We start from the raw sequence: 26,610 nt of genomic DNA, 5'->3' as shown, positions 1-26,610 counted from the left end.
CACATTTGTGTTTGTCCAGTTGTTAAAGTAAGAGCATGACTGCTATAAAGAGAGGGCTCCTGTTCCATAAGTATATCTAACAATGAAATGCATCATACACTGTGCTGTGATGCTTGTAAACTTGGGTGATGAGTGTGCAGATGTTTGATGTGTGTAAGGGTAAAAAAGGACCATTTAAACTGGCTTTTCTCAGCAACAAAGAAATCAAACTCCTCGATCATGACTTCTTTTTGCAGTTTTGTGTGCAAGAGGGGAAGAGGTGACATCTAGTGGCAGCTATCAGAAACTACAACAACAGAAAACTTCAAGCTGGGATTTGGATTCAGAAGTACAAGTGGTTCATTCACTGTCGAGATTAGAGAAAAGAGAAAAGAACAACGATTGACATACTTACCAAGCTTTTAAAGTTTACACTGACTTGAAATTGTTGGTGGATTAATTTATCAAAAGAAAATGCAATAAAGTTAGATTGACATTTTTTTAAATTAATCAATGAATTTAGGAAATCCTCATCAGATCATCAACAATGAAAATAATAGTTGGTTAATGCTTTACTTATATGCACGTCTTTACCACATGGACTCAGGTGAAGTGGTGCCACCTCTGAAGTGGAAGTCATGGCAGCACACAATTACGACCAAATGAGTTACATAAATCACTTGAAGTATTTCATGGTTCCAAATAGTATGGAAAAGGAGACGTGATTCAGGGGCCATGAAACATGCCTGTTTCCTGGGGAATCAAACGTGCTGGCAGTGCACCTGCATGGCTTTAAAATAACTAAATGAAAGTGCCTTGTATACTCAATGATGAGGTGCATTCTGCTGTCACCTATGAACAAGATGTATTGCTATGTTTAATGGTATGTGTGACGCTCATTGTAACCTATTGACTCACTTTTTAGTCATTTGTAATAGTTCACTCATCTGAGTAATATAATCTAGATATTTGTATTTAGGCTGTAGCCGACCCAAACTCAAATAGTTTGTACTACCTTAAATAAATATGATTAATGTTCATGTTTAAGTATTATGATCTATGTTGCTAATTTGCTTTTATTATTTTATTAATTTTAAGCATCATTGCCTTGTGAAAGCTAGTGAGTTGTAAACTTCCATCTCACGTCAAGTGACAAACGAAAAAAACTACTTCCGCTTTATCCGGAAGTTATCCACTTTCTCGCTTCACCATGGTTCCTCCGGTCGCAGTGTCGCCGCTCATCAAGGTAATAATGACACATTATTTGCCCTGAATAAACTATGTCACTGTTGTGATTGTGTACATGTAAAGGAAATAAACTAATTAAAAACACTAACTTTCCTCCACACGCGCATCTACGGGCGAGCTGGCGGTGAATGTCGGGGGCTAGGGTAGCATGTTCTCTAGCTTCATGCGAGCAATGACATTGACAGCTCTTCAACATTTCCAGACAAACAGCTGGAGGTTGACATTCGGAGCATCCTCCACATCTGTCTGATCTGAAGTTCGAGATTATAATGGCGAGCTGTAGAGCTGCAGTACGCGCAGTGTGTCATCTCAGTTCACGGCTAATGTAACGTAGTTAGCTGTATCCACTTCAACAGCAGAAGGGTCAGTCAGTTGTGTTGAACACAGTCACATCAATGAGAGGCAGTGCAGTTGGGTCTTCAAGAAACATAACACGACTCTTAACACGCAGTTAGCTGGTTCGGCGTCGCTGCTGCGCCAGTCAACACCTGTGCATCTCTCGTTTCAGACGGCCAGGTGGTCCGCCCTGCTGCTCGGCGTGTTCTACGGCAAGCAGCGGTTTAGTAAGTTCATGCCTGCGCATGCGCCAACACAATGTTATTGCCATTGTCTAAACTTCAAGGGCAACAGTTAAACAGAAGTGAAGTAGTATACATGCTTAACCCTTGTGTTGCCTTCGGTCATTTTGACCCGAATCAATATTACACCCTCCCCCCGCCTTCGGATTAATTTGACCCCATTCAATGTTTAATGTCGGTGTTCTTTCGGTAGTCAACAAACAAACAAAGTGCCTCACACTTAAACTTGGAAAACAATATTAATTCAAATAATTTTCTGGAGGTTTTAATTGCTGGCGTCAAATTGAACCCAAAGGGTAAAATATGTTAGTAAATATAAAGGTAACAGGAGGGTGAAACATTGAATCGGGTCAAAATGACCCATAGGCGGGGGGAGGGTGTAATATTGATTCGGGTCAAAATGACCCGAAGGCAACACAAGGGTTAAATATGTAATTTAGTTCACTAAACCTAAGACAATCACAGACTGCGTCATTACATGTTCTACAAGATTACAACTTTTCAGTAATGTGATTTATTGTGTATCTGCCCAGATTGAGTTCATTTAGGCCGGCTCTGATATATGAAGCATATATGTTATGAGTTTATATATGTCCTGTAAATCTACTTAAGGGTTCATAAGGATATTTTGCACACTGCAAAAAGGTCAAATATATGATTAGGGTTAGGGTGAAATAATGACCATTGACCGGTTGTGGTGTTATACTTGTTCAGATTACCTAAAGCCAATTGGTGAGGAGGAGAGGAAGATTGAGGAAGCAGAGAAGATGGTGAGAGAGGAGCAGGAGCGCATCTTCAAAGAACTGGCTGAAGGTAACATAGAACCAAACACTCACTTTGTTGCTGTTCTTCAAATGAAGCATCACACATGTCAACATTATCTCGACAACATGTCTTATTTACATAATCCCCCCTCTTGTTCTCTCTCCTCTCTGCAGCAAATTCTGACACCATCCTTAAATGAACAATCTTTGTACATGCGGCACTATGCTCTATACTAAATAAACAAAAACATATTTCTCATGTAATCAAAGTGTTCTTGTTTTTATTTTTATTTAGGGTCTGTCATCGCACTAAAATAGAAAATAATTTGAAACAATCAACCTTTAAAGTCAGTTTTCAGGTTTAGTTTGTGAGTTGCATGTCACAAGACAGAATGTGTGTGTGTGTGTGTGTGTGTGTGTGTGTGTGTGTGTGTGTGTGTGTGTGTGTGTGTGTGTGTGTGTGTGTGTGTGTGTGTGTGTGTGTGTGTGTGTGTGTGTGTGTGTGTGTGTGTGTGTGTGTGTGTGTGTGTGTGTGTGTGTGTGTGTGTGTGAGTGTCCTTTAATAGGAGATGAGCATGGTTGTAATCCTGGCCTAGTTTAGCAGCAATCCCAGGATTGGGGTCAGGGACCAGTGGTAGAAAGTGCAGTGTGGACAGAAGTGTCCCCTCAATACTCGTGTTGTGTAATATTGTAACCTTCATTATGAAATCTCCCTTACCTTATAGCATTATATACTACATGCTATAACAACCGTGATGAAGTGGCAGCACTTGAGGTTTTAGTAAATTTCATGTTGCTCCATGTGACAATCAAATAGAATTAGTCCTAATTTTCATTAAGTTAAACTAGTTATATGACCGTAAAAGTAGATTTCCTTAAGTGGAGGCTATGTCAAGTGAATAGTGAGTTACCATCACTGCCCAAACGGTACGTACCGAGTCAGTCATTTTAGTTTGTGAATACGTTTCTTTTTCAGGATCCAAGGAAATTAATTCAGTCATAAAAATACATTTGCTTTATTTGGGTCATCATAGTTCACGTGGAGCATTTCAAGTGGCAAGCTTTAAGTACAGGAAGTCTACTTAAACATATTATTGGGTATGTTTGCAGCATATTAAAGTACGTGCCTAATATCACATGGTGATCTGATGCACCAATATCTGTATGGAATACTCGTACATCAGTAAATCGAGGAAAGCACGATAAAACCATATTTCAATCACGTAAGGAAATGAGAAATAACTTGATGACTCATTTACCTGTGCTTATCAATCACACACTTTCACTATAAAAAAAAAATAAGCATCTCTATTTCTACGACTAGAAAAATATATATTTTTTAATGTATTTACAGGGAGGGGACCAAGTATGTACAAGTCATTACAAGAAGTTGTTCTTTTGTCTCAATCAGCATTGAAGATGCATGACGAATGGTTTGCACGTTCTCATACGCGTGTTCCCCTTCCTCTCATTCAAACCCGGCATTGTTAGCGAGAGTATTTACTATCATTGCCCATCAACAAGACACCGGCCTTTGAACTAGCTGCTCTTCAGGATGGGAGTAGTGCAGAAGATGAATAAGTGGTCACTTTTTGAAGCAGTTGGAGAGAGACGGCTGCTCCTGCTACCATGCGATGCTTCAAAGTTAGAATAGTTGTTGAGGTCCAATCATTTAGGTCATAGAAAAGTTAATCTGATCAGGAACCAACTCATTACCAGATTGAATGTGTTCTTATTTACATTGTATATTCATAAAATATTACATTATCAGCTACTTTCTCGGATATATGTACACTATGAAGGCATCATGATCAAGCAACTAAAGGCTTGTTTGCAGATAGTAAAGCAACATTTCTACTCTGCCTCTCTCTACCTTTGGCGCTCTGCAATAAAGGTAAACAAACTCATTGGTGAATGGTAAGTGACTGGAAGAAGTGAACTTCAAATGATCATTTTTGAAATATTGGAATACATGTACAGTAATAAAATTATACTTTTATCTACCTGATAACTGAACTTACATTCTGAACACCAATATTAATATTACATGAATGTACAGTATACAGTCTGATTGAAAACAGAGCTTCAGACATGATATATCATCTACAGTGACTGGCTCTGCAGCAGAGAATCACTTGGATAATGTATTCACTCCTACATATGATGTTATGTATCAGTTACTACACAGATGTATGTACACATGTTATCCTCTCAGTGCTGCTGTGCTTCATAACTAAATTAAATAAATCGTAAAAAGAAATATTAAATGTTTTCTCACAAGAATCAAGCACACACAGCATTTTTGCACCATCTGAACTAGCATTACATCATCAGAATACAAGGAAGCTGATGTTGTATGTGGATGAGTACAAACTTTGGATTCAACATTCACCTCTTGATTTATATTTAATTATAGTAGAAGTAGCCATGTGCTGGTGTCCTGCTTTGCTCTGAATTATATGTTTGGCTCACCTGGTGAGTGTCCCTTAAAGATAAAACGTCTCTTCTTGATGAGGCGTCTCTCGTCGTTCAGGTTTATTTCCTTTTCTGATAATCTGAAGAAATACTACAGCAATGTCCATTTACTCTTGTATCTGACTTTCTGACTTGTTTCCTGCCGGTATGACTGTCTGTCTGGCCGTCTGTGATGCTCATAGTTCTGAAGTCGGTCTGATCCGTGTGTGTGCACTCCGGCTGTTTGACCTTCTAGCACACACAGCAGGTCTTGGATTCCCCGGCGCTTTTTGCAGGAGCTGATGGATAAAGACGGATCAAAGGAAGAGTCACTACATTTGTGGATCAGCAACATAATTAGGCTTTTTTCTTGTTGTCCTTTGGCCAATTTTCGTATTCAAACTAGTAAACAATTTTAACATTTTAGCCACAGTGTTCTTTGGGATGTTGTCACAAAACACACTATGACACAAACTTTGGGTAAAAGTCATGAGAGCAGTTCTTATACATTTCACAGTTGTGTGATTATTCCAAAGTATTACCTTTACTGACTCCCTCTTGAGCACCCTTCACCTCCTCTACGGCTTTGAGTTTAGCCTCATACTCTTCTTTTTTAGCATTCCACTCCTTCCTGTTGTTTAGGATGCCATCCAGCATGGGCTGGATTTGTGGGTGGAAGCGCGAAAACTCCTGAGAAGAAAAGAGTATGAATTTCAATTCCATAAAGAATAAGTTTGCAAAGATGAAAGCAGAGCGGTTTAGGGGTGGGGGGCATTTTAGCTGATTACATGTATAAAAAGAAAACATGTAAACAGCTAAGATTTAAAATTACCTTATAGACAAACGTGCAGACAAAGTCAATAAAACCACACTGCATTTTTGGTAGTTCTGCTGACTTGTTCCTGTCCATCATGGGCTGGTGGGAGGGACAAAGTGCTTGAGTCACGCAACAAAAATAATCATATTAGCATCCAGGAATTTAATAACAGTTTCTGTTTAAGTGACTCGGAAAAGTTGGTATTTATTAAACATCTGTGGCAATAGGCCACTGGTAGTCCGATGTTACTATTAACAGCACAACAAGGAAAAATACAACAGAAAATAAAACAACAGGTTTCATATATGTATATATATTTTTTTGTTGTTGACATTTTAAAATATTTATTGATTAGTCGACCAACAGAAATGTTGCAGCAAAAATGCCTAACATAGTCTGGTTCTAGCTTTTTTTGCTGCTTTTCTATGTTTATATAATTTCCTAGGAAATGTTTTGGAAAGTTGATCAGAGGAAAGTAGACATTGTGAGGACTATCATTCAATATGTTCTGACATTTCTGACACTACAACTATTATTTGAGGCAAATGAATGGAATAAAAGTAATGATTCCACGCAACGGAGAGGTGCTTACCAACATGTGCTTTCACATATGCACATTTGTACACCGATACAAATATAAACAGCCTGTGAACTCACAATAGGTTGCTGCTCCAGTACCGACCTCTCCAGGTCACCCTGCTCCCAAAACTCTGCTGCTACAGACAAGGCAACCTGAAGGATACTCACAGAGAAATACAGTCAGTGGAAAAGCAGATCACAAACATTCAGGGAGACACTCATTTATTAGTTTGTTCTCCTCACCCTGCTCTGCACCTCCCAAGGCTTAGCGATGGCTGACAAGTCACATGCGGTCATCATCATTGCCCTGAAATAAAAAATTGAAAAGGATTGAGAGAATCAAGAAATGTAAAACAAACAAAGGACATGTACATGCTCATTGTACTCACATGACGATTTCTTTTCTTGTTGTTTCCAGAGACATGAAGTCGACCCACTTCTTTTCATCCTCGTATGTGTGTGAAAGGTCCACGATCTTCTGGAACATGGTTCTTTTCCTAATAAGAAAAGACCCGTGGTATTTATCCTCATGTATCTTTACACATACCTGCAAACTTCTCACCTTTCGGCGAAATTCGTCGTTTTGAAATCGAAATAGGTGATCCACGTGAATAATGTAGAACCGAAGAGTTTTTGTTTTGGGGTAGGGGTGGGACAACAAAGTACCCGTGTGTTAAAAACGATATGATTTTGCATATTTTGAGCGTGCGAAAGTTGCGGAGCTTTTGAGACCGTCTTCGGCTTTAAGAAAAAAAAAATTTAATTTTATTGTATTACTACTGTAGATAAATATACCAGTATCATATTTATGGTATATCATATTTATGGTATTGTATTGAATTCTGGTATCGGGTTATCATGATATTTATGGCAGGTATCGTATAGAAGTTATAATTTTAGGATTGTGACAACCAGGTAGAGAAAGGAACACTCATGGAACAGAATCATGGAACAGAATCATGGAACAGACTCATGGAACAGAATCACGGAACAGAATCATGGAACAGACTCAAAGCTCAGCAGAGCACACGAGTCAAAAGAAAAGGAAGTTGGTTCATGAATGGCTTTAACCATATTAGATATAATGACAATGTAAAGTTGTTATTACTATTATTAGGGCCCAATCACTGAATTATTCAGAGGACCTTTTTTCTTTAAATGTTTGTTATTATTATTTAGATTTGCAGTCAGAACAATGAAAAGACCGTAGTTAGAAAAGCTTTGAGGTGTCATCAAACAAGAAAAAGGCAGCTTTTTCACCCCTCATAAGTTTGCAGGTATGTTTACAAAGTAAAGATGAGAGAAAGTGAGTCAATGAGAGATTGTGCTGACTTGAAATAAAGAGCCAGGTCAGTGGCGATGATGGCGATGTCGGTTAGGTGGATCACGTGGTCTATCTGTCGCCGGTGAAGGTTCTGGTAGATATTCAGTGACTGCAGACGAGATGAGAGGAGAGAGACGGCCGTCAGTCTTAGTTGGTGACTGACGGGACAAGGAAGAGATTTCAGTAACGTACAAGTCTAGTTCACCTCTCCTTTCTCACCTCGTCAGCTAAGAGGAACTTCCCCATCTCTAGATGGTGTCGTTCCAAGATGGAGGAGCCATGCAGCTTTGCCAGAGGGTTGCCAGATCTGTTGGCATAAAAAAAAAAAATCCTTTTGATATCAAACAAATTATATACAACATTAACAACAATGACCATCAGTTTCCAGTTGGAGGCGTCAGCATTGACATAGCATTTGACTTTGTTTTGGAAACAAACAAATGTCTCTCTGTCGTTTAAACCCTGTGGACTTGTGAGCTGCAATGATTATACCTACTGTATGTCTTGGTGTCCTTGTATTGTATTTATTACCTTCGCATTGAAAATGCGGAAGGTTATGTTTTGATCGCCGTGTATTTATTTATTTATTTATATGCATGTTACTCACATAACTAAAAAAGTATTAAACCGAATCGCATGAAATTTGGTGGGATGATTGGTTATTATCCGGGGACCATTTGATTAGATTTTGGGATCGATCGGGTCAAAGGTCAAGGTCATGAAACGGTCAAAATCTTATTTTTACCATAGCGCGGTCAGTTTTTATCCAATTGGCATGCAACTAATGCCAAAATGTTCATAATTCAATGCCCAATCTTGTGATATGCGAAGGTATGCACTCTACCGACTGCCCGTTCTAGTTTAATATGTGTACATGGCATTTGTTTTAAATGCACTTTAACTGAAGTGTGCACCCAGCTTCTGATACAGTTTTGGATAGCGTAGGACGATTATTTTCTTGTACTCCGAAATGTAAACGTTTTAAACAGCACTTACTTGACTTGGTACAGATTGTTGGTCCCTCTGTGATCAAGGTCATGGAGGAAGCCGGCGGTTATCATGGCCATTACCTCCAAGTCAGTGTAGTACCGCTTCAGCATTCCTGTCTGAGCACACAGAGGCACACGCAGAGCGGTTATAACAAAGACAATACACAGCGCTTTTGGAAATGAAACATAACGTACTTGCAGAAATGGAAATAGCTGATATTGTAAATAGAGTAGAACAATATATTGAAACATAGCAGCACCGTTAAGAGCGTGAACATGGTCTGTCCCACGTTGAAGCCGTGGCGCCAGTTGTGGTAGGTGATCTTTCTGTAGCCTTTACTGAGTGAGTACAGGAACCGAACCAGCGCCTGAGTGGAGAGAGACCGGATGAATCACGTGAGCTCGGTGTTTAATAATACAGGATAATAATGCCGCATGCATATCTAGATCACCTCTTGAGGGACCTGGAACTTCTTAACCACCCCGACCTCGTAGTACATCTGGATCGCGCACTTAACCAGTTCCATCTCTGTGCAGTTAAAATCCGAAAAGTGGAACTCGTAGATCTCAAACTTCTTAATAAGTGGAGGGAGATCTTTTTTCTAAGAGGGGGATACACATTAAAAAAAAGCAGAGTCAGTTAAAAACATCAGAAAAACTGAGAAATTATTTTGATGAAGTATCAATTTGGCACCTCTTCTAAAGATTGGGTGCCATTTAGTGCCATTTCAATGTTACCAGGATAGCTAGGAGCTCCTCCTCTTCACAATCTCCGGGTTCACGGCCATAGACCTCTCTGGTGTTCTGGGGGAAATGAGAAAAACAAAAAGCTGTGATTAAAACTAATTAATAGAAAAGCTGTGGGCTAGTAAACACAGATTTTGATAAAAGCGGAAACGTCTCTTAATATTTCAATGCTTATAATAAGTGTACAGGAGGAGTACTGACCAGGATATTCTGGATCTCATCGTCCCGACATTTGATATGGTAGAGCACCATGTCTTGAGCAATCTCTTTCCGATTCTCCATCTTGTTCATCTTGTCGTAAGTGTCCGTGTTCAAAACAGACCAGCCCAGGAACTGGGTCAAAGCCTGAGAAAAGGGGCTCGCGTTTGTCACAGACAATGCAAATGAAATGGTCTGCTAGACTTTCCTGAACCACATCATACCAAGATAAACTGGATTAAAGTTTCTGAGTTTAAAAAACTACGATCATCACTATATATGATGCACAACTATTCAATGTTTATAAACATCTCCAAAAAAATCATTTAATTATGCGATATAATTCGTCGTTAATGTACCTCCATGAGCTGCTCATCCTGATCATCAAAAGGCTTTCCGTCTTTTCTGTTGTAAAATGTGGCCACGCCAACAATCTCTTCTTTTTTGTTGACGATCGGCAGCGAGAGAACATTTTTAATCATCCAACCGCTGCTGTCGAGTGGCTCGGTCTGAAGCGAAGCAAAAGCGCGTGATGCAATGTGAACAACTCTGAATTTCTTCTTCCTTAAAGTCGTGCCTTTTACCTTCCGGCTGAGCTGAGCCCTCTTACATCTCTTACCTGAAACTTGAACATCTCGTCAGCTGCTGTATTCATAATGTTACAAATCTGAGGAGCAGAAATGAAAAAGATTGATGGAGGTGGGGGATGTGCCAGAGTACAATCATTTGGTGTATAAATGATTCCACAGGTTGTAATAAAAATAAATAAACTCACAAAACCGCTCTCGGCAACATACGTGGGCAGGCCACTACACAAGGCCCAATGGTCCGGAGTCGGGGTGCTGTGAGAGGAGTCAGATTGTTCCAGATTGAGTTTGGGCTACGTTTGGATTTCAAGCCCTGTTCCCCAAAATGTTGACATCTCTGTAGATGACTTTAAATAACTAAGGCGGAGTTGTTGGTATTGTGTTGTCGTATTAGTCTATGAGCACATTTTTAATCAATATCCAGACTAAAACCAAAAGATCTACTCACGGTATTACTTTGATGTCTTCTTTTCCGTGTAGTATATAATCAATCACTTTGTAGAATATGACTTCCTGGTGGGCAAATAAAACACAAATGAAGTTTAAAAGTGCTATTATTGTAAAAAGAAAAAGGTTTGACAACAATGTATAAATATATATATATATATATATATATATATATAAATAATAAGAATGTACCCTGCCATCAGGAGTGACAGGGCCAGAGTAAGGGGCCTGCTCTCCCATCAACACTGGCCAAATATCAAAGAACTCCTAAAGGGAAGATGGAAAACACAAATGCAGTCAACACTTCATGGTAACACATGCATGAAACCACAGGATAATACAGACACTGTACCTTCTCCTTTGTCATGTCTAGTAAACCGACAGAGTAGCGGTCACAGTTGAGGTAGGCTCGGACCGTGTACAAGGCTTTGTGAAACTGTCGCTCGATGTCCGTCAGCTCTTCAAACACCTTGTTGGCCGACCACAGCAGCAGCTGGAGAACCATTGCACACAGACAGCAGCCAGTTCATGCGGCGCAGACGCGGTCTTTCTGTATTTGAGTAGAATGAAAAGCCAAACTGTGACTTCTCGTCAAATGTGTGCAGGTTAAGGTCCTTCACCTGTCCTTTACGGGTCTCACAGTTGTGGAGGTAACTCAGGTGGTAGATCTTCAAGTTCAACGTGGCAATTTTCAGATACTTTAAAAAAAGCTAAACGGATAAACGAGACAAAGAAAAGCGTGATCTGATGCGCTGTGTGCAGACAACTTCTGATTCGATAACATAAAGGATACATTCGGACTCAATACAAGATGTGGTGATGTGTGAAGATACAGGAGACAGAAGGATAGACATTACAGTAGATGACAAGGTGCGGTTTCTAAAAACAGTAGATTAAAAAAAAGTGCCTTCAGTTTGGATCTGTCAAGCTTCATGCTAGTAAATATTGTGCAAGTGAAAATAAACCAGTATTTGACTAGTATGTAAAGTATTAACATCACAGTTTGCAATAGAGCTGCAATCATGACTCAAAGCTTGCATCAGAATTATAATAAACCGAGACACATGAAATGTGTACGGATTGACAGGCCTTCTTCGATACAGTCACTCTACTCTTGTTTCTATTTAACACATTTTATAGGTAAGCATCTAAAATGAAGGGAATTTTTCATATTTCACAAAAGGCCATCGCCCAGACATGTTTGCATATATTTAGTGAGTTATTTAAAAAGAGGTAATGATCATATTAAGGCAGATAACCCTGGCAAATACAACTACAATATCCATATAGGCTGTAGAAATACTATAACATTTCTGCTGCTGCCATTGAGATAATATATTGTGCTGAACTTCATATATTTTTGCTTATGATTTCATCCGCTGTCTTAAAGTGAAATGCTGTTTGTAAAGTTATTCGCTTGCTGTAGATCTAAGTCCATAACGCACCTGACCACCTCAAGCTTATTTCCATTTTGAAGCTTAGGTTGCTCCTAATTGGGATTAATGACATAACGTATACGGAACACACACTGGTCCCACCGTAAAGACCTTAATGATACACCAGTCGGCCCGGGGGATGCCCTCACAAGTCTACTAATGCACTGAACGCAGTTGTCTTGAGGAGGTTTAATCAAAATTTGAGATACTCAGCAAAAAAAAATACAATTCTGTTTGATGTTAATTTGAAGAAACTCTGATTATGTGCTTTAGCTGCGTGGGTACTTGTGTGGTTGGGACTTACGTCCTCGTCCTGAGCAGTGAAATGTGGTCCCGTGGTCTTGTTCAGAGCCATGATCACAGCCACCATGTCTTTGCCGTTGAGGATGGGCATAGCCAGAATGTTCTGGGTCTTGTAGTCTGTGAGGTCGTCGACGAATGAGCTGAAATGCTGATTCTAGGAGACATAAAACACGCGTTCTGAGAAAATACTTGGAAGGCTTTCATTTCCTGCTTTCAATACCATGGCTGCGGACATTTTAAGAAATGATTTAAAGGAGACATTTGGTAGACAATTAGTTTAATATCGCATTTAATATGTGTTTTATGTTCTCTAACTTGATGTAACACATGCTATTTTAATGTAGTATGTTTGAGTTCAGAGCCATGAGTAGATTTCTTAAAGGTCAAATTGCATTATTTTAATTTAAATTAAATAAATGTCTTTTATACTCATGGTACTGTAGGTAGTTCTAGGCCTATTATCATTTAGACTTAAACCAAAAGAATTGTAAACCACTAGACAATAAGCTCTTTGGAAAAGTATACTAAAAATCCCTTTACGTAACTTTTTTTTGTTTAACATGATATTCAACCCGTTTCCCTGTGTTTGAGTATCAAGGTTATTTTCATTATGAAACTACAGCACTTAATCAAAATGGGCAAGATATATATTTAGTGTGTAGTTGCGTCTATATGAAGGCATATCTAGCCATATATATGCATAAAGTGAGCTTGTTTCGATCTGTTTTAGATTCCTGCTGACTAGATGCCAGAGGCGTCTAATCCACAGCTCGAGCAGAGGCTGATGGGATCTGGAAATAAATAGATTATGTCTGACAAAGGATTTAAACTCATAGATACGTGTCACAAACTCTTCTGTTACTTGTCTGCGCCCATCATTGGCTAAATGTAATTAATGAAAACATACAGATTTAGGATGACTTATGAATTGACAATTGTCAAAAAAAGAAGCGACACAAACTATGTTTTAAATCTTCGCTGCCCTGATTAAATTAGAGAATGTAATTATATTTAGATTGCATCTATTGTGTCGCTTATTTCTATAATGGTGAGTGCAGGATAAATATTTTGGTAAAAGTCAAACAGACTTTTAGTTTCTTCCCAAAAAATATAATTTGACGCTTTCTCCTTACGTCTTTTTTATTCCATGCATTTAAAAGCATTCCGCACATGAGATAAACCCTTCAGTATTTTTCAAATGTGAACTATAAATGCGTGTCCATCTGCAACATGGTATTTTTAGGTTTGATCTTTATCGGTTTTACTGGGATTGTCCGGCATATTCCTTCAACAACATGCTCCTGAGTTTTGATCGCCCTGTTTACGTCTTCTCATTAATGTAAAAATCATAGATAAATCTGATTTCATCCAATTTAACAAATTTACCCAAATCCTCGTTGAACCAGATATATTAATGAAAATATACCACAATATGTAAGAGATATTGCAAAGTCTTGATTCATCTTACTTTTTACTACGGAGTGAATTTAATCTCAATGTTGATTAAAGTTTTTGATAAGATTCTAGGCCATGACATCAATCGTGTGCGTTGGGCGGTTATATTTAAATAAGATATTCACTCTCTCTCCTTAACTGAAATTACATTCAGAAGCAGACCTGCTTGCTATGAGATTAACATGTAATTCTTAAGAAGATAAACATGTAATTGCTAATTCAAACTATGACGCGAAATAAGAATTGAAGGATGTGGCGCCACCAGGTGGTCGTATCATGCATGACACTGTGACGGTCAACAGTGCAGCTCTATGCGATAGATAGAAGTGTATCATTACCTCTGCATTGAAAATGCGGAAGGTTATGTTTTGATCGCCGTGTATTTATTTATTTATTTATTTATTTGTATGCGTGTTATTCGCATAACACAAAAAGTATTAAACCGAATCGCATGAAATTCGGTGGGATGATTGATTATTATCCGGGGACCATTTGATTAGATTTTGGGATCAATCGGGTCAAAGGTCAAGGTCATGAAAAGGTCAAAATCTTCTTTTTACCATAGCACGGTCAATTTTTATCCAATTGGCATGCAACTAATGCCAACATTTTCATAATTCAATGCACAATCTTGTGAAATGCGAAGGTATGCGCTCTACCGAGTGCCCATTCTAGTTCTAACTGGTTTCCCCATCAATGCATTCCTCCGGACTCACCTCGGTGACGTCCTTCACATTAACAGTCTTCTTGGTGAGGGCCACGTGGCCGACTATTCCCATGTCCAGCGGATAGACGATCTCAGAGTCCGGTGGCACAACGCAGTCCTCCAGTTGGGCCTCCTTGTTGACGTTGAAGAGCCTGGTGGCGAGCTCTCCGGTGCCATTCCGCTGGCGGTACATGAACAAGCTGCACCGGTCCGCTTGGATCAGCACACTGATCCTCTTCAGGATCTTGAAGACCACCTTTTCCATGTTGATGTTCTCCTGCATGTCTTTGATCAGTTCATACATGATTTTGCTTTCTTCGAGCTGGAAACAGAGCAAAAGTGTGACACATTTTTTGTACATGTTCTTTAGGAGAGATGGGTATGACCTTCCTAATAAGTGCAGAGGTTTGCAGAGGTTGTTTTATATATATATAGAAAGGTTTATGTTGGGTAGCTCTGGCTGCTTAACTATGCCAATGTCTGCTCTGTAGTATCTCCTGGCTTTTTCTCTCTCTTGGTAAACAAGAAGTGAAGTAATGTATTTTACCTGAGTGAGCTCCTTGAACTGGCTGAAGTCAACCTGTTGGGCTGGGAGTCCGGACACCTTTGATATGAAGGCTGGGCTCATCTTCTTGTCAAAGTACTTTTTAGCGAAGGCAGGGTTCTCCTTGAGGAACTTTTCCACGTCTTCCTGTTGCACACTCATGGTTCCTTCTTTCTCCTCTTCTCCCAAATGTCCCTGTCGTCTCCCTCTTCAGCTCAGTGGAGGAGCTCCCGCTCGGTCCAGCGCTACCCTGAAAGAGCTACTTCCAACCTCTCTGAATATAAATAAAAGGAAAGAGGATCAAGCGACACAAAGCACATTGCGAGGCCGGTTTATCCAGCTGCTCTCCTAAAGAAAACCAATCTTACCCAGGTAGTACACAGAAGTGGACACATTCAAATGCAGGTAAAAAATAATCCCCCCTATTAGTGGGATGAGCAGACTGAGTGAGGGAGATCCCTGAGGAGGAGGCAGAGGGCTGAATCCAACAATCCATCTGTCATCAGCAGACAGCGCTGAAGGTTAGCCGGGATCGGCTAAACCTGTCAGCTGATCATCTAGTAACAGATACGTGGGCCACATGTAACAGCCCAGTGGGCTTCAGCACATGCTGCACGTTTGTAACTGCTCAGATAGATTAAATGAATCCGCAGGGAAATATATTGCATTAAAAACACAAGCGTTTTCACACAAAAGCTAAACAGTGGACATATTCCTCGCTTTCTTCTCACTGCACTCTTGAATTTTCCATTCACGGGTTACATCCGATCAGCAATTATTTGACAAGCATTTCAAATGTATTCTAATTGAGTTGTAGGTTTAAATTCATATGGCTTTCTTCATCTTAAATAAATGTGCACAAAGAAAATAGATAATAATGAAACGATGAAACGAAAAAACAAACATCAATCGGGAACAACAATGAAGTTGGAAATAAATCTAAAAATCTTGGAAGATCATGTGCTGTCATTCATAAAGAGTGGGCATTCACTAAAGAGGCTTGGAATATGCTCACATGTTCCCTCTCAAATCCACAATGTCTTGGCACAGATATAAAGTGTCAGTTTATTAGTGTGTGAGAAGACCATATCACACATTGGTCTATGTTTGTGATTGGTGATATGTCGTTTGTGTTAAATGCTGCTTCAATGTGTCAAAATCCTTATCGATGGTACCTTGCGTCCAAACATTTCCAAATTTGACCAAAAGAAAATTGACCATAGAAAAATGTAGTACCTCCTGTATTTCCGTTACATATCGTACTTAATGAATGTTTGAAATACAGAAGTATGAGAAACACATCCACGAGCATTGTGAGCTTCTCCGTCTTGTATAATATATGAGTGGTCCACTGCAGTGAACTGTTTCTGTCTCTCTCACGCGTCTTTGGGCGGCTTAGCGTGGTGGGGTCAGTGGGGCCTGCTGCAACAGGAGGGGGGGGGGGGTTCGATCCCCGCTCCATTAGTTGCAAGTAGAAGTGAGTGAGGCAGGCGCACCCCCCAGTTGTTGCTTCTTCGGCTCACTCCACAGCACTGCTCCTTAATAACTAAGGATGGGTTAAATGCAGAGAACTAATTTCCCCTTGGGGATAAATAAAAGTGTATATTCTATTCTATTCTACCTGTACAAGCTCTTTAAGTCCCAATTAAACACGGCCTACTCTGACATAAGCCCTATTTAGTTAGGCTACCAGCTGATTATCTCAGCACCCCAACTCTCCATCTACCTGCAGGGCCTTTCCCCCGGTTTCCACAGCCATGACTCATTATTTCAGACACTGACGGTCAGTGATAAGTGGAGAGGGCTGAGCTGATAAAGCCACCGGAAAGACAGACGTTCATTTAACATGAATGAGAGAATCCTGTCGACAACACACACACACACACACACACACACACACACACACACACACAATGTGCTTCTGTGAGAAAGTTAATCCTTTCACTCAGAGCGGGGAGGACCACTCTATAATAAGGTTTCATAAACACATTATACAAAAGGTCAAATAGATAATCTGCTTCCACTAGAATACATTATGCCTACGGCAGGTCAACAGTGTGTGTGTGTGTGTACGACATAGTGTGAGTGAATAAGTGAGTGAGTGAGTGAGCGAGGGAGTGAGTGAGGGCAGAGTGACGTAGGATGATCAGTTTGGTAACAGTGTGTAAACCCCACTATCTACTATACGACATCGGCATGTAAATGTTGATTGATAATTAACTTGAAAAAAAAGGGAACATATAACAAGATATGCAAAGACAAAATCTTTTGTCAGTTTATTTGGACTCAGTGTTGCACGTCACTGCTTATACCACTACACACACAGACACACACGCACACACACACACACACTTGCAGTGCCGACACCCACCAGAAGAGGGCAGCAGACCCTTATTATAACACCTGTACTCTTAAAGCACTCACACACTCCTTGTCCTGGAGGGAACACATGATAATCCCCAGATCTATACATGTGTTGATACAAGTGTACGAGTATTTACTCCTCTGGCAGTTTACCATTTTATGAATTTAATATAGCCAACATTACATTTGAAAAGATTGGCAACGCAACAGCGGACAGGAGGACCGAGGCCTTGTGGTTCAACCCCCAAAGGCTGCTAGGGCACCATTGCAAAGAAACAGTTTGATATGACAGTGAAATTAAATCCATGTTTCATATATAGCATACAATATTATGGTGATGTTCAACAATTCAAAATAGAAGGAATGTCTTTGTTGCTGGATGTAACAAAAAAAAATGGGAAAACCATTTTTTTGTCAGACCTTCCTAAACCTTCAGATAGACTAAAAACTGTTTTACACTATTTCTTTCTTTCTTTTTTACTTCACCATATACCAAACAACATCGTACCACAAGCCCAAAGAGCAGGAAATGCCTCGATGTTTTATAAATGGCGTGTACCGTATGAGCTTAAGGTTTTAGACAGTGTGTGCAGTCCATGAACGTGACAGAACTTAAATACACATAAATACAGTCGTCGTGATGGCCAGCAGAGGGAATACTCGTTGTGCTGTCACGGCTCCATCCAGGTCGTCAGTCAAATGCAACGTAGTTGTATAACCACATTTGTAGGTGTCCTCAAATTATAAAGTAATTTGTATAATTTGTTTTTATACAACCAACAGATGTACTCCACGTCACATAACTCTTCCATATCCACCGAGTCCATTGAGTCCAATGAGTCCATTGAGTCCATTTGGGGCCATACAAGCAGGCTTAAAGCTCTGAGCAGCATTCAGAGGGAAGAATAGACCGTCTGCCTTCATTATCCGACCTGTCTGTATCCTTGTTTACTGTTTACCATCAGTGTGGGGCCATTCTAAAATATTCAATTATTCTGTTATTTTCTGTATAAAAGCGACAGATTATATATGTTTAATTACTGTAAATAGAGAATATTAGAATAACAATGCTTCACAGAAAGAAGAATGTGAAAGTTATTTCATAATAGACACAGTGTTATGCCAGCCGTAATCTCATGTGATTTGGGTTAATCCAGGAAAGTAGAGTTCATTAGTTCACAGCAGAGAGTGTGAGAGCATGTGTGTGTGAGTATGCGTGTGAATATACTCACACACATACTCACACACAGTGTAGAACTGCATGCGTGCAAAATTATTGTCCTATTGATTGCCACTTCTCCTTTCGTCATTAAATGTAATATCTGTGTTGCCAGAGTGATCTTTTCTGTGGTACAATAATGATCAAGCATGGGTCGCATAAGCCCTTCTCTTACTGTGATACAGTATGAGTGTGGGTTTTATTAAGCGGATCATCCCATCATTTGGAAAGTTTGGTTTACAGGCTACTTCTTCCAGGATTACACACTGATTACTCAACCACAAGAGGAAATAACCAGCTATTTGTCTCTCAAGAAGCCTTAACTTGTAATACATTTATACCGAAACCCTTTGTGGAATAGCTTCGTCAGAAAGATTATATGTCTTTGTATGTGCACAATGCAATATATCTGCATTCACATTATTAATAATAATATTAAGATCTATAATTTTTTTATTTTGGAATTCAACATTTGGCTGAGGAACCCTTGACATGTAGATGTTTTGTTTACTCACTTATAGAGTATTTCTTCATCATAACACTTTAAGTGAAGTGTAACCCTGTTATGGTTTGCATGCTGCATATAGTGAACGCATAAGTCTAACAAGCAAATAGCTTCTTTAAAACACCTAAAACGTTAAACTGTAGCTAAAGTGACCTTAAATTCGAATGCAATATTTACATTCTCCTGTAATTCAGCCTGACTTTGTACAGAGCTTTTCCACTCAGTACTCCCCAGTCCCCGTATTGGTGGACTCGCCGATGAGTATACATTGAGTTATGAAATTAATATCTAAGTCTGGTTCAGAAATACGAAAAATAGATTTGTCTGAATTCCATGAGAGGAAATGCTGCGTGAATATGTGGGTCTTACAGGCCAAAGTGTAAGGACATTGATTGATCCTGCCAAGAAATACATCTATTGTGTTTCAGCTTGTATTCTTGTTGATCCTACGCAGGCCTGGTGGTTTTTCAACTTTAGTTTCACAAGCAGATGTGTGTGTGTTTTGTACCAGTAAATATGTTCGTAATTAGCTAGACATCAGAGAACTGAGCTCAAAAGTGTCTTTTGCTACTCAGTAGGCATTTGAGGTAAAAATTAAATTCTATGTCCCATCAATTTATTTAAACTTTCGACACTTAAAGTTGGAGCCATAATTGAGAAAATCTCAAACACTTGATGGATTATCTGTGCCATGTGTTTATTCAAACAATGTTCATGTGTACGTGCTCCTGCTCAGATATGTGCCTGCTTTATCTTGTTTCAGTTAAATAAAGGTCTGATTGTTTTTACCGAAAGTCTCGGCCAGATTACAGTAAGTATTTCAACCCAACAGGATTACCTCTAGATTTAAGCACCTTATTTAGTTCCGAGAATGAAAAGTAGCCATAAGCTTGTCTGTGGATGGTGTATATAAAGGCTGCTTGTCTGTGGAGGGTGTATATAAAGGCTAACACACACAAGACCCACCAGATAACCACGAACACTACATTTCTAATTGTTGTTGCTTCTTTGACTCACACAGGTAAGACACTCATTTTACCTTCTACTCAGTAGCTTCTGTTGTTACGCTTATGATTGTGTTTTCTGAAAGTGTCCTGCACACTTGACTTTAGAGACTTGACATTCACTGCACTGTGGAATTTGCTGTTACAATTATTTTTCCCCGGCCTTTCACATAATGTTACTATTTTCTTCATCTCAAACCAAATGGGAAAATATATTGTTGGTGCATTTTTTGTAAATTAGTATACAAAATGAGGAACGTTGCATTATTTTGTCCCAACAACCAGTTGTGTGTCATTAATGACACGATAGTCCCTGTCTGTCTCTGGTCCCCCATCACTCTCATGTGCATTTCCTTTTAGAATGGGATCCTCTAAACTGGCCCTGCTGCTGGTCTTGCTGTCCTGCGTGGAGCACTGCCTGTCTGCCTCCTGTGTCGTCGACAGCTTCAGCGTCAAAGGAGACTTTGACTCCAAGAGGGTGAGTGAAACGAAAACCCATCAACAGCATGTTGGACATACAGTAAGTCAAATGCTCTCTGACTGTCATCCGCCTTCGTTTTCATCGCAGTATGCAGGAAAGTGGTACGCAGTGCAGAAGAAAGATCCAGAGGGGCTGTTCCTGCAGGACAACATCTCGGCCGAGTACACCATTGATGATGACGGCTCCATGTCTGCCTCCTCCAAGGGACGTGTCACTCTGTTTGGGTGAGTCAGAGGGCCAGAGAGGGAGCAGAGAGACTTTTCACCCTGCCTGATTTCACTCATTATCTACAGATAAGATTACATAATTCAAAATGAAAAACTATCTGACCTCACTACTAACCGGGTAAATGGTCAGTTTGGTCACAAAGACCTTCTTGATTCAGTTTTCAGGGTCAATTGTTAGGAACAGGTGTGAATTTATAAAAGCACATTCCGAACAGCATTAGCTAAAAACTGGAGTTTCCCTGGATTATGGAGGATTCTGAAGAGATGAAGGGGTAGATTGTTTATGTTGTAAAGTGGGCTTTAATGCACTTTAACAAACAAACGTAAAGATATTCTGCTGATTTAGGCAATTATGCCACTGCATACTGAAATGAATTTAGGCTATATTTTCAGAAATGTAAAGAGCACTGTATTCATATGCCCATAATACAGTTAGGGTGTTTACAATTGAACTCCTGAGGTTCACGTTAACATGTCCTCTAATTGCAGTAATATTATATATAATGAATATCATGATATTAGCCAAAGACTGTTCACTTGTTCGAGGCCTACATCGCTGACTTTGACCCTGACATGTGTGTTGCAGCTTCTGGGTTGTGTGTGCTGACATGGCCGCCCAGTACTCTGTCCCCGACCCCGCCAGCCCCGGCAAGATGTTCATGAACTACCAGGGACTGGCCAGCTACCTGTCCAGTGGAGGTCAGCTGTGCACACATGCCCACCCCCACCCCCTCCTCTCACATCTCCTCACTCCTCATTGGCTAACCTCTTCCTTCCTTTCTAACCAGGTGACAACTACTGGGTGATCGACACCGACTACGACAATTACGCCATCACCTACGCCTGCCGCACCCTGAAGGAAGATGGCAGCTGCGACGACGGCTACGGCATCGTGTTTTCCAGGAATCCCCGCGGGCTGCCGCCCGGCATCCAGCGCATCGTCCGTCAGAAGCAGGAAGACATCTGCATGGCGGGAGAGTTCCAGCCAGTGCTGCAGTCTGGAGCCTGCTAAAGAGAAGGCGAGAGCAGAGCAGGAGAGTTGCAGTCTAGAAGGCTTGAAAACAAGAAGAGGGAGAATAAAAGAGTGCATGTGTAAGAAGGCCTGAATGTGAGAGTGATAATGTGAGTGGACGAAGGGGGAAAAACACGAGAATATAATTGTGCAAAGACAGTGGAAAAAGAGCCACACGTGTTGGTTTGACCCATTTGCTCCTTCGTGTTCATCCGTTGTTTGTCCAAGGAAAATTTGACTGCTGCTTTGAAAAATAAAATAAAAGGATATTTTTCTAAACAATGTCACTGGAATTGTGTCCTTATTGTGGCGTAAAAAAGTTAACTTTCAAAACATGTATATGTAACTGTATATGAATTCCTTATCAGCAATGCATCACGTATTGCTGCTTAAAGCATTGAAACAGATCAACATATGTCAGCAGTTGAGGCTGGACAACATATTGCACTGGCTGTGACCTCCTGACCTCCGGAGAATGCCGCTAAACACAACACAACACTGATCAGTAATACGCTTACTGGAGGTCTGGTGTTCAGAGACCTTAGTCCTCTCACCAGACGCTTGCATAACTAAATAGGTCAAATGTTATCAACTCAAAGAAAGGAAGAGAGAAGCAAGATGGCCGACAGCAGAAGACTGAGAGAGGCGGAAGAACCCGATGGACAATGTGTGTTTGTATGGTGTGTAATTCTGTTGATGTTATGCAACACACTGAAAAACAATGTGCTGAAGCCAATAATGGTAAAGCATGGGCTCAGGGGGGTAGGGGGGTCCTCCCACAACCCTAGGGGTTGGGGGTGTCCCCGCCTCCCGCCTCCCCATAGTAAGGAAGTGTGTCCAAGAGCAAGAACTGAAACCCATTGCTTCGGGCGCTTCCACGCGCCCCCCTCCTTAATAACTAAGGATGGGTTAAATGCAGAGAACTAATTTCCCCTTGGGGATTAATGAAAGTGTTTATTCTATTACTGCTAACCAGTGGTTCTCAAACTGTACTCTTGTGGGCCGCAGTGGTATTACATGTTTGTGTGTGGGGGGGGGAAGACCTTTATTGAGAACTTAACATATAACAAAAGTCAAAAGCACACAGACATTAAACTAAGTCATGAATAAAAACATGGTGAAATGCCTGTACATTCGTGGAAATATTTACGATATGCCGTTAACAGCTTCCGTATGGAATATTGACTCATTTAATTTTACACAGGGTGCACGTTATTGTCGTTTTGAAAAGATATGCAGTGTAAAACTCTTTATTGCCAAATATTTTAACTTGTTTTGTTTAGTTTTTTACACGTTGCACTTTATTGTTATTATCTTGAAAAGATATCCAGAAAACAACTTTGCCAAATGTTAGTGTTTTTTTCAAAAAGCAGACATTCGCTCATACATGTACATCTGCCCTCATCTATGTATTTTGTTTCTTTGAATTTCAAAAAAGCTCACACACACGCGCACACACACACACATCATTTTTCAATACTCTGACTTTATGATGTTTTGTCCACTGTTTTGTTGTCCTCTAGGTGTTATGTCTATGTATTGTCTTTTGTCTTATAATTTAAAAAATGTAAACATAAAAATGTAAATAAAAATAATGCAGACATTAATATCTGACTAGGGTTGTGTTGGGATCTCTTACTGTCAATAGTGCCAGCATGCAGCATCTGAACACGTAAAATGAGCTTGTTTTTTAAATGTCACCAGACCGGCTAATCCAATGATCTGTCTGTCTGTCTGCATGTCGTCATTATCTCTCCGCGAAGAAAACAGAGGAGCGGCAGGAGGCGGCTGCCTGTGTACTCTACCTGCGGCCACTTAAAAGATACATTTAACTTCTAACAAAGAGAACATTTCACTTAGTGGTCCAACGGAACCTGAATGTGTCTTCCAGTGTGGTTGTAAATGACAGTTAAGTGTATACTTCAACACATTTCTATTCTTATTAGATATTTACTTGAGTTACGAAGTGGATTTGTGACTGTAGGACTTATGCAGAACTTTCCAGAAAGCACCACCAATAATACATTTAGTATTGTTGCCAGCAACATTTCACATTTGTCTCTATATGCACCACGGTCTCTGAATCTATATGTGATTATGTGCAAATGTGTTCACATTCAGTCTGCACAACTTATGTTGTATTACAAACAAGAAAAGGTAATTGGATGCTCAGTGCGTGAGATCATTCAATCTGTCCCCAGTGCAGTTTACAGGGTTTCAGTAATGAGAGTCTGTATCTTGTGATAAACAACCTCATTTAAACAAGGTCTTAAATACTGTTTCATCCCGCAGAACGAATGTCAAAGGTTCACTGTCGATGGCAGAATGTTGGCATTCATTACAAAAATACTTTCCACTTGAGGAAAATTGTTCCTTTAAAGCAGCGACAAAGAGGTCTCATTTTCTAAAATCCCCACCTTTACATAATACATATCAGGCGGCATTTGACTTAATGAACTAGATGTGCACGGCATTAAAAATAATAAATGCCGCTGCCCATGATCAATCATTGTTGTTATGACAGGACGGCAGAGTGAGACATTTCTCAGTTTTATCTGACTGGGTTCCTTCTGACTCAGCTGGCAATCTCTCTTCTTCCTTGAGGTGCCGACGAGGAATCTGCAAGGGAATGTTTTGACTAATCAATCTAATTGCTCGTTAAACTGTCACGAATTCCCTATCATAATATTAGTTTTCACCCTGTCTGCCTAATTAAGTCTGGTGTCATGACAGATCCTGCCCATCACACCTGATCATCTCTCATTCCCTTCAGCTCATGCTCGTTTTACCTGTTGCCCATTTCCTCATTCGTCCCTCACTAATTTGATCTCCTCATTAGCACTTGTCCTCTGACTGGTTGTCTCGCGTGTTAGTGCCAAACGCTCCAGGGTGTCTTTGTCGCATGCCTGATCCACTTGTTCTGACCCTGTTTCATCTGTCCCGTGCACCCTGGATTTTGCCCGCCCCTTCTCGGATTTGTTTACCTGTTTTGACTGACCACCCGGTTTTGACCCTGCCTGAAACTAAGTAAAAGACTTTCTGTTGTCCATCTGCCTCTGAGTCGCGCTTGTGTGTTCCATTACCTGTAACACCCTTACAGTAAACAACATGCAATGTTTTTATCACAACGTCTGGGGTGAGACAACAAGGAGCTCATGGCGATAACCAGAGGCTGGAGTCTCAAGGATCACATTTAGCCCTATATGCAAACTAAGACACCATTTTCTATATAGGATGTAGAAAAATACTCAACATTAAAATTATTCTAAAACACTAGTTTCACTTTTTATTATAGAGCTTTAAAACTACTGTTTGTTTTTTTAAAGCAACATTTTAGTTTATCAATTCATTTTGATTTCCCAGCTATTTGATTTTTGCTCGTGAGGGTTTTAGGAGCACGCTGACCTCAGTGAACCTGCTCAAATCATAGATTTGATTGAAGTGCCTCGGTAGGATGTGCTTATTGAGCGCTCCTCTGATGCATCAGAGTGAAAGCAAGTGAAGTTTAGCTAATAAAGTGAGAGAGAGAGAGAGAACGAGAGTCATTGGCTCTTCCTGAACTTGAGTCAAAGTGAAACTAAAAGAAAGACTAGAGTAGAAAGGTGGTGAGAACCGGAGCGTTGTATGTGTATACGTATATCCACATGTTATCGGAGATGTTTACTCATTCTACGACCATTTTGAACAAAGTTGAGTAATTGCAAATGCTTGTATCATTAGACACCTTAAAGATGATTCTTTTTTTTAAAAGCTTAGATGCAGCCATCCTTTTCTCACGGTGCAGTCAGAAAATAAGCAGCTCTGGTCATGTGACCATTAACATTAAACATGTGACACTGCACATATTTTATTCAGACCCTTTATTATTTCTATATGCGTTGTAAATAAATTAATACATCATTCAGTAACATTTTTAGAGGGCTGACAGCTACAGATTCCTGGAAATGCAGGTTACATCTGACCTGAGCTGGACTCCGACAGACACAGTGGAAAAAAAGCCCAGCAAAGGCTTTATTTCATCAGGCTGCTGAGGAAAGCTGGTCTGACCCGTCGCCCTCTCACCCAGGCCGACAGAGGGCTGATAGAGAGCGTCCTCACCGCAGGCATCACTGTCTGGTTTGGTAACACAGGCAGAGAGGAAGGCTCTGCAAAGAGTCATTAGGACTGTGGAGAGGATCACAGGGACAAAACTTCCCTCCATGGACTCCATGTATGTGCAGCGCTGTGGGAAAAGAGCAGAGGAGATCATTGGAGACTCACTCCACCAGCTCACTCACATACAACCTGAGACACAGCAGAGCGGACAGCATCGTCACCCACAGGACACGTTTTTTCAACAGCTTCTTCCCTGCCACAGTCAGACTGATGGCAAAACAGAACTATTGAGAAATGTGTACTAGCTGAGAAAATGTGCAATATTCCAATCTGTGCAATATCCCCACATAACCTTCCCCCACCTCTCAAAATGTGCAATATCCCCACATAACTGTCCCTGTTCCCCTCTTTCTTTTCACAAGCTAGGAACAGCATTCACCACTAGCCTATTTATGTATTAACCTCTGCCCTTTTTATGTTAATAACCTTTTCTTTTTTTTAAACTGGACGTAATACTGTATATTCTACCACCTTAAGTACAGTGTGTT

General features: G+C 40.2%; 3 protein-coding genes across 5 annotated transcripts; 2 read left to right on the top strand and 1 right to left on the bottom strand.

Annotated features, from left to right (window-relative positions):
* The first annotated feature begins 1,154 nt into the window (after positions 1–1,154).
* On the top strand, positions 1,155–2,838 carry atp5mea (ATP synthase membrane subunit ea). Of its 2 annotated transcripts, none has more exons than XM_056432795.1 (4): positions 1,155–1,225; positions 1,736–1,790; positions 2,520–2,618; positions 2,744–2,838. In XM_056432795.1, the coding sequence occupies exons 1-4, from the start codon at positions 1,190–1,192 to the stop codon at positions 2,767–2,769; spliced, it is 216 nt and encodes a 71-aa protein (XP_056288770.1). In that variant the 5' UTR covers positions 1,155–1,189; the 3' UTR covers positions 2,770–2,838. The 2 variants fall into 2 exon arrangements, with proteins under 2 accessions (XP_056288770.1, XP_056288769.1); XM_056432794.1 differs by having other exon boundaries at positions 1,181–1,225; positions 1,679–1,790.
* A 1,038-nt stretch (positions 2,839–3,876) lies between these two features.
* Positions 3,877–15,638, bottom strand: pde6b (phosphodiesterase 6B, cGMP-specific, rod, beta). 2 transcript variants are annotated; one of them, XM_056432896.1, is made up of 24 exons: positions 15,524–15,638; positions 15,159–15,429; positions 14,622–14,933; positions 12,452–12,604; positions 11,332–11,421; positions 11,064–11,204; positions 10,904–10,978; positions 10,713–10,777; positions 10,453–10,519; positions 10,297–10,344; positions 10,037–10,186; positions 9,681–9,824; positions 9,471–9,536; positions 9,185–9,334; positions 8,993–9,100; positions 8,740–8,849; positions 7,963–8,050; positions 7,752–7,852; positions 6,809–6,916; positions 6,663–6,726; positions 6,498–6,572; positions 5,856–5,939; positions 5,566–5,713; positions 3,877–5,322 (listed from the first exon to the last, which is right to left on the bottom strand). In XM_056432896.1, the coding sequence occupies exons 2-24, from the start codon at positions 15,315–15,317 to the stop codon at positions 5,276–5,278; spliced, it is 2,553 nt and encodes an 850-aa protein (XP_056288871.1). In that variant the 5' UTR covers positions 15,318–15,429; positions 15,524–15,638; the 3' UTR covers positions 3,877–5,275. The 2 variants fall into 2 exon arrangements, with proteins under 2 accessions (XP_056288871.1, XP_056288872.1); XM_056432897.1 differs by lacking the exons at positions 11,332–11,421; positions 14,622–14,933; positions 15,159–15,429; positions 15,524–15,638 and having other exon boundaries at positions 11,064–11,261; positions 12,452–12,542.
* A 4,520-nt stretch (positions 15,639–20,158) lies between these two features.
* Positions 20,159–22,254, top strand: rbp4l (retinol binding protein 4, like). Its single transcript, XM_056432650.1, has 5 exons — positions 20,159–20,264; positions 20,608–20,725; positions 20,816–20,952; positions 21,542–21,654; positions 21,744–22,254. The coding sequence occupies exons 2-5, from the start codon at positions 20,609–20,611 to the stop codon at positions 21,965–21,967; spliced, it is 591 nt and encodes a 196-aa protein (XP_056288625.1). The 5' UTR covers positions 20,159–20,264; position 20,608; the 3' UTR covers positions 21,968–22,254.
* The last annotated feature ends 4,356 nt before the right edge of the window (positions 22,255–26,610 follow it).

The sequence above is a fragment of the Pseudoliparis swirei genome, chromosome 15, assembly GCF_029220125.1.
Source record: "Pseudoliparis swirei isolate HS2019 ecotype Mariana Trench chromosome 15, NWPU_hadal_v1, whole genome shotgun sequence".
Taxonomy (NCBI): Eukaryota; Metazoa; Chordata; class Actinopteri; order Perciformes; family Liparidae; genus Pseudoliparis; species Pseudoliparis swirei.
This window is presented reverse-complemented; position numbering and strand designations above follow the sequence as displayed.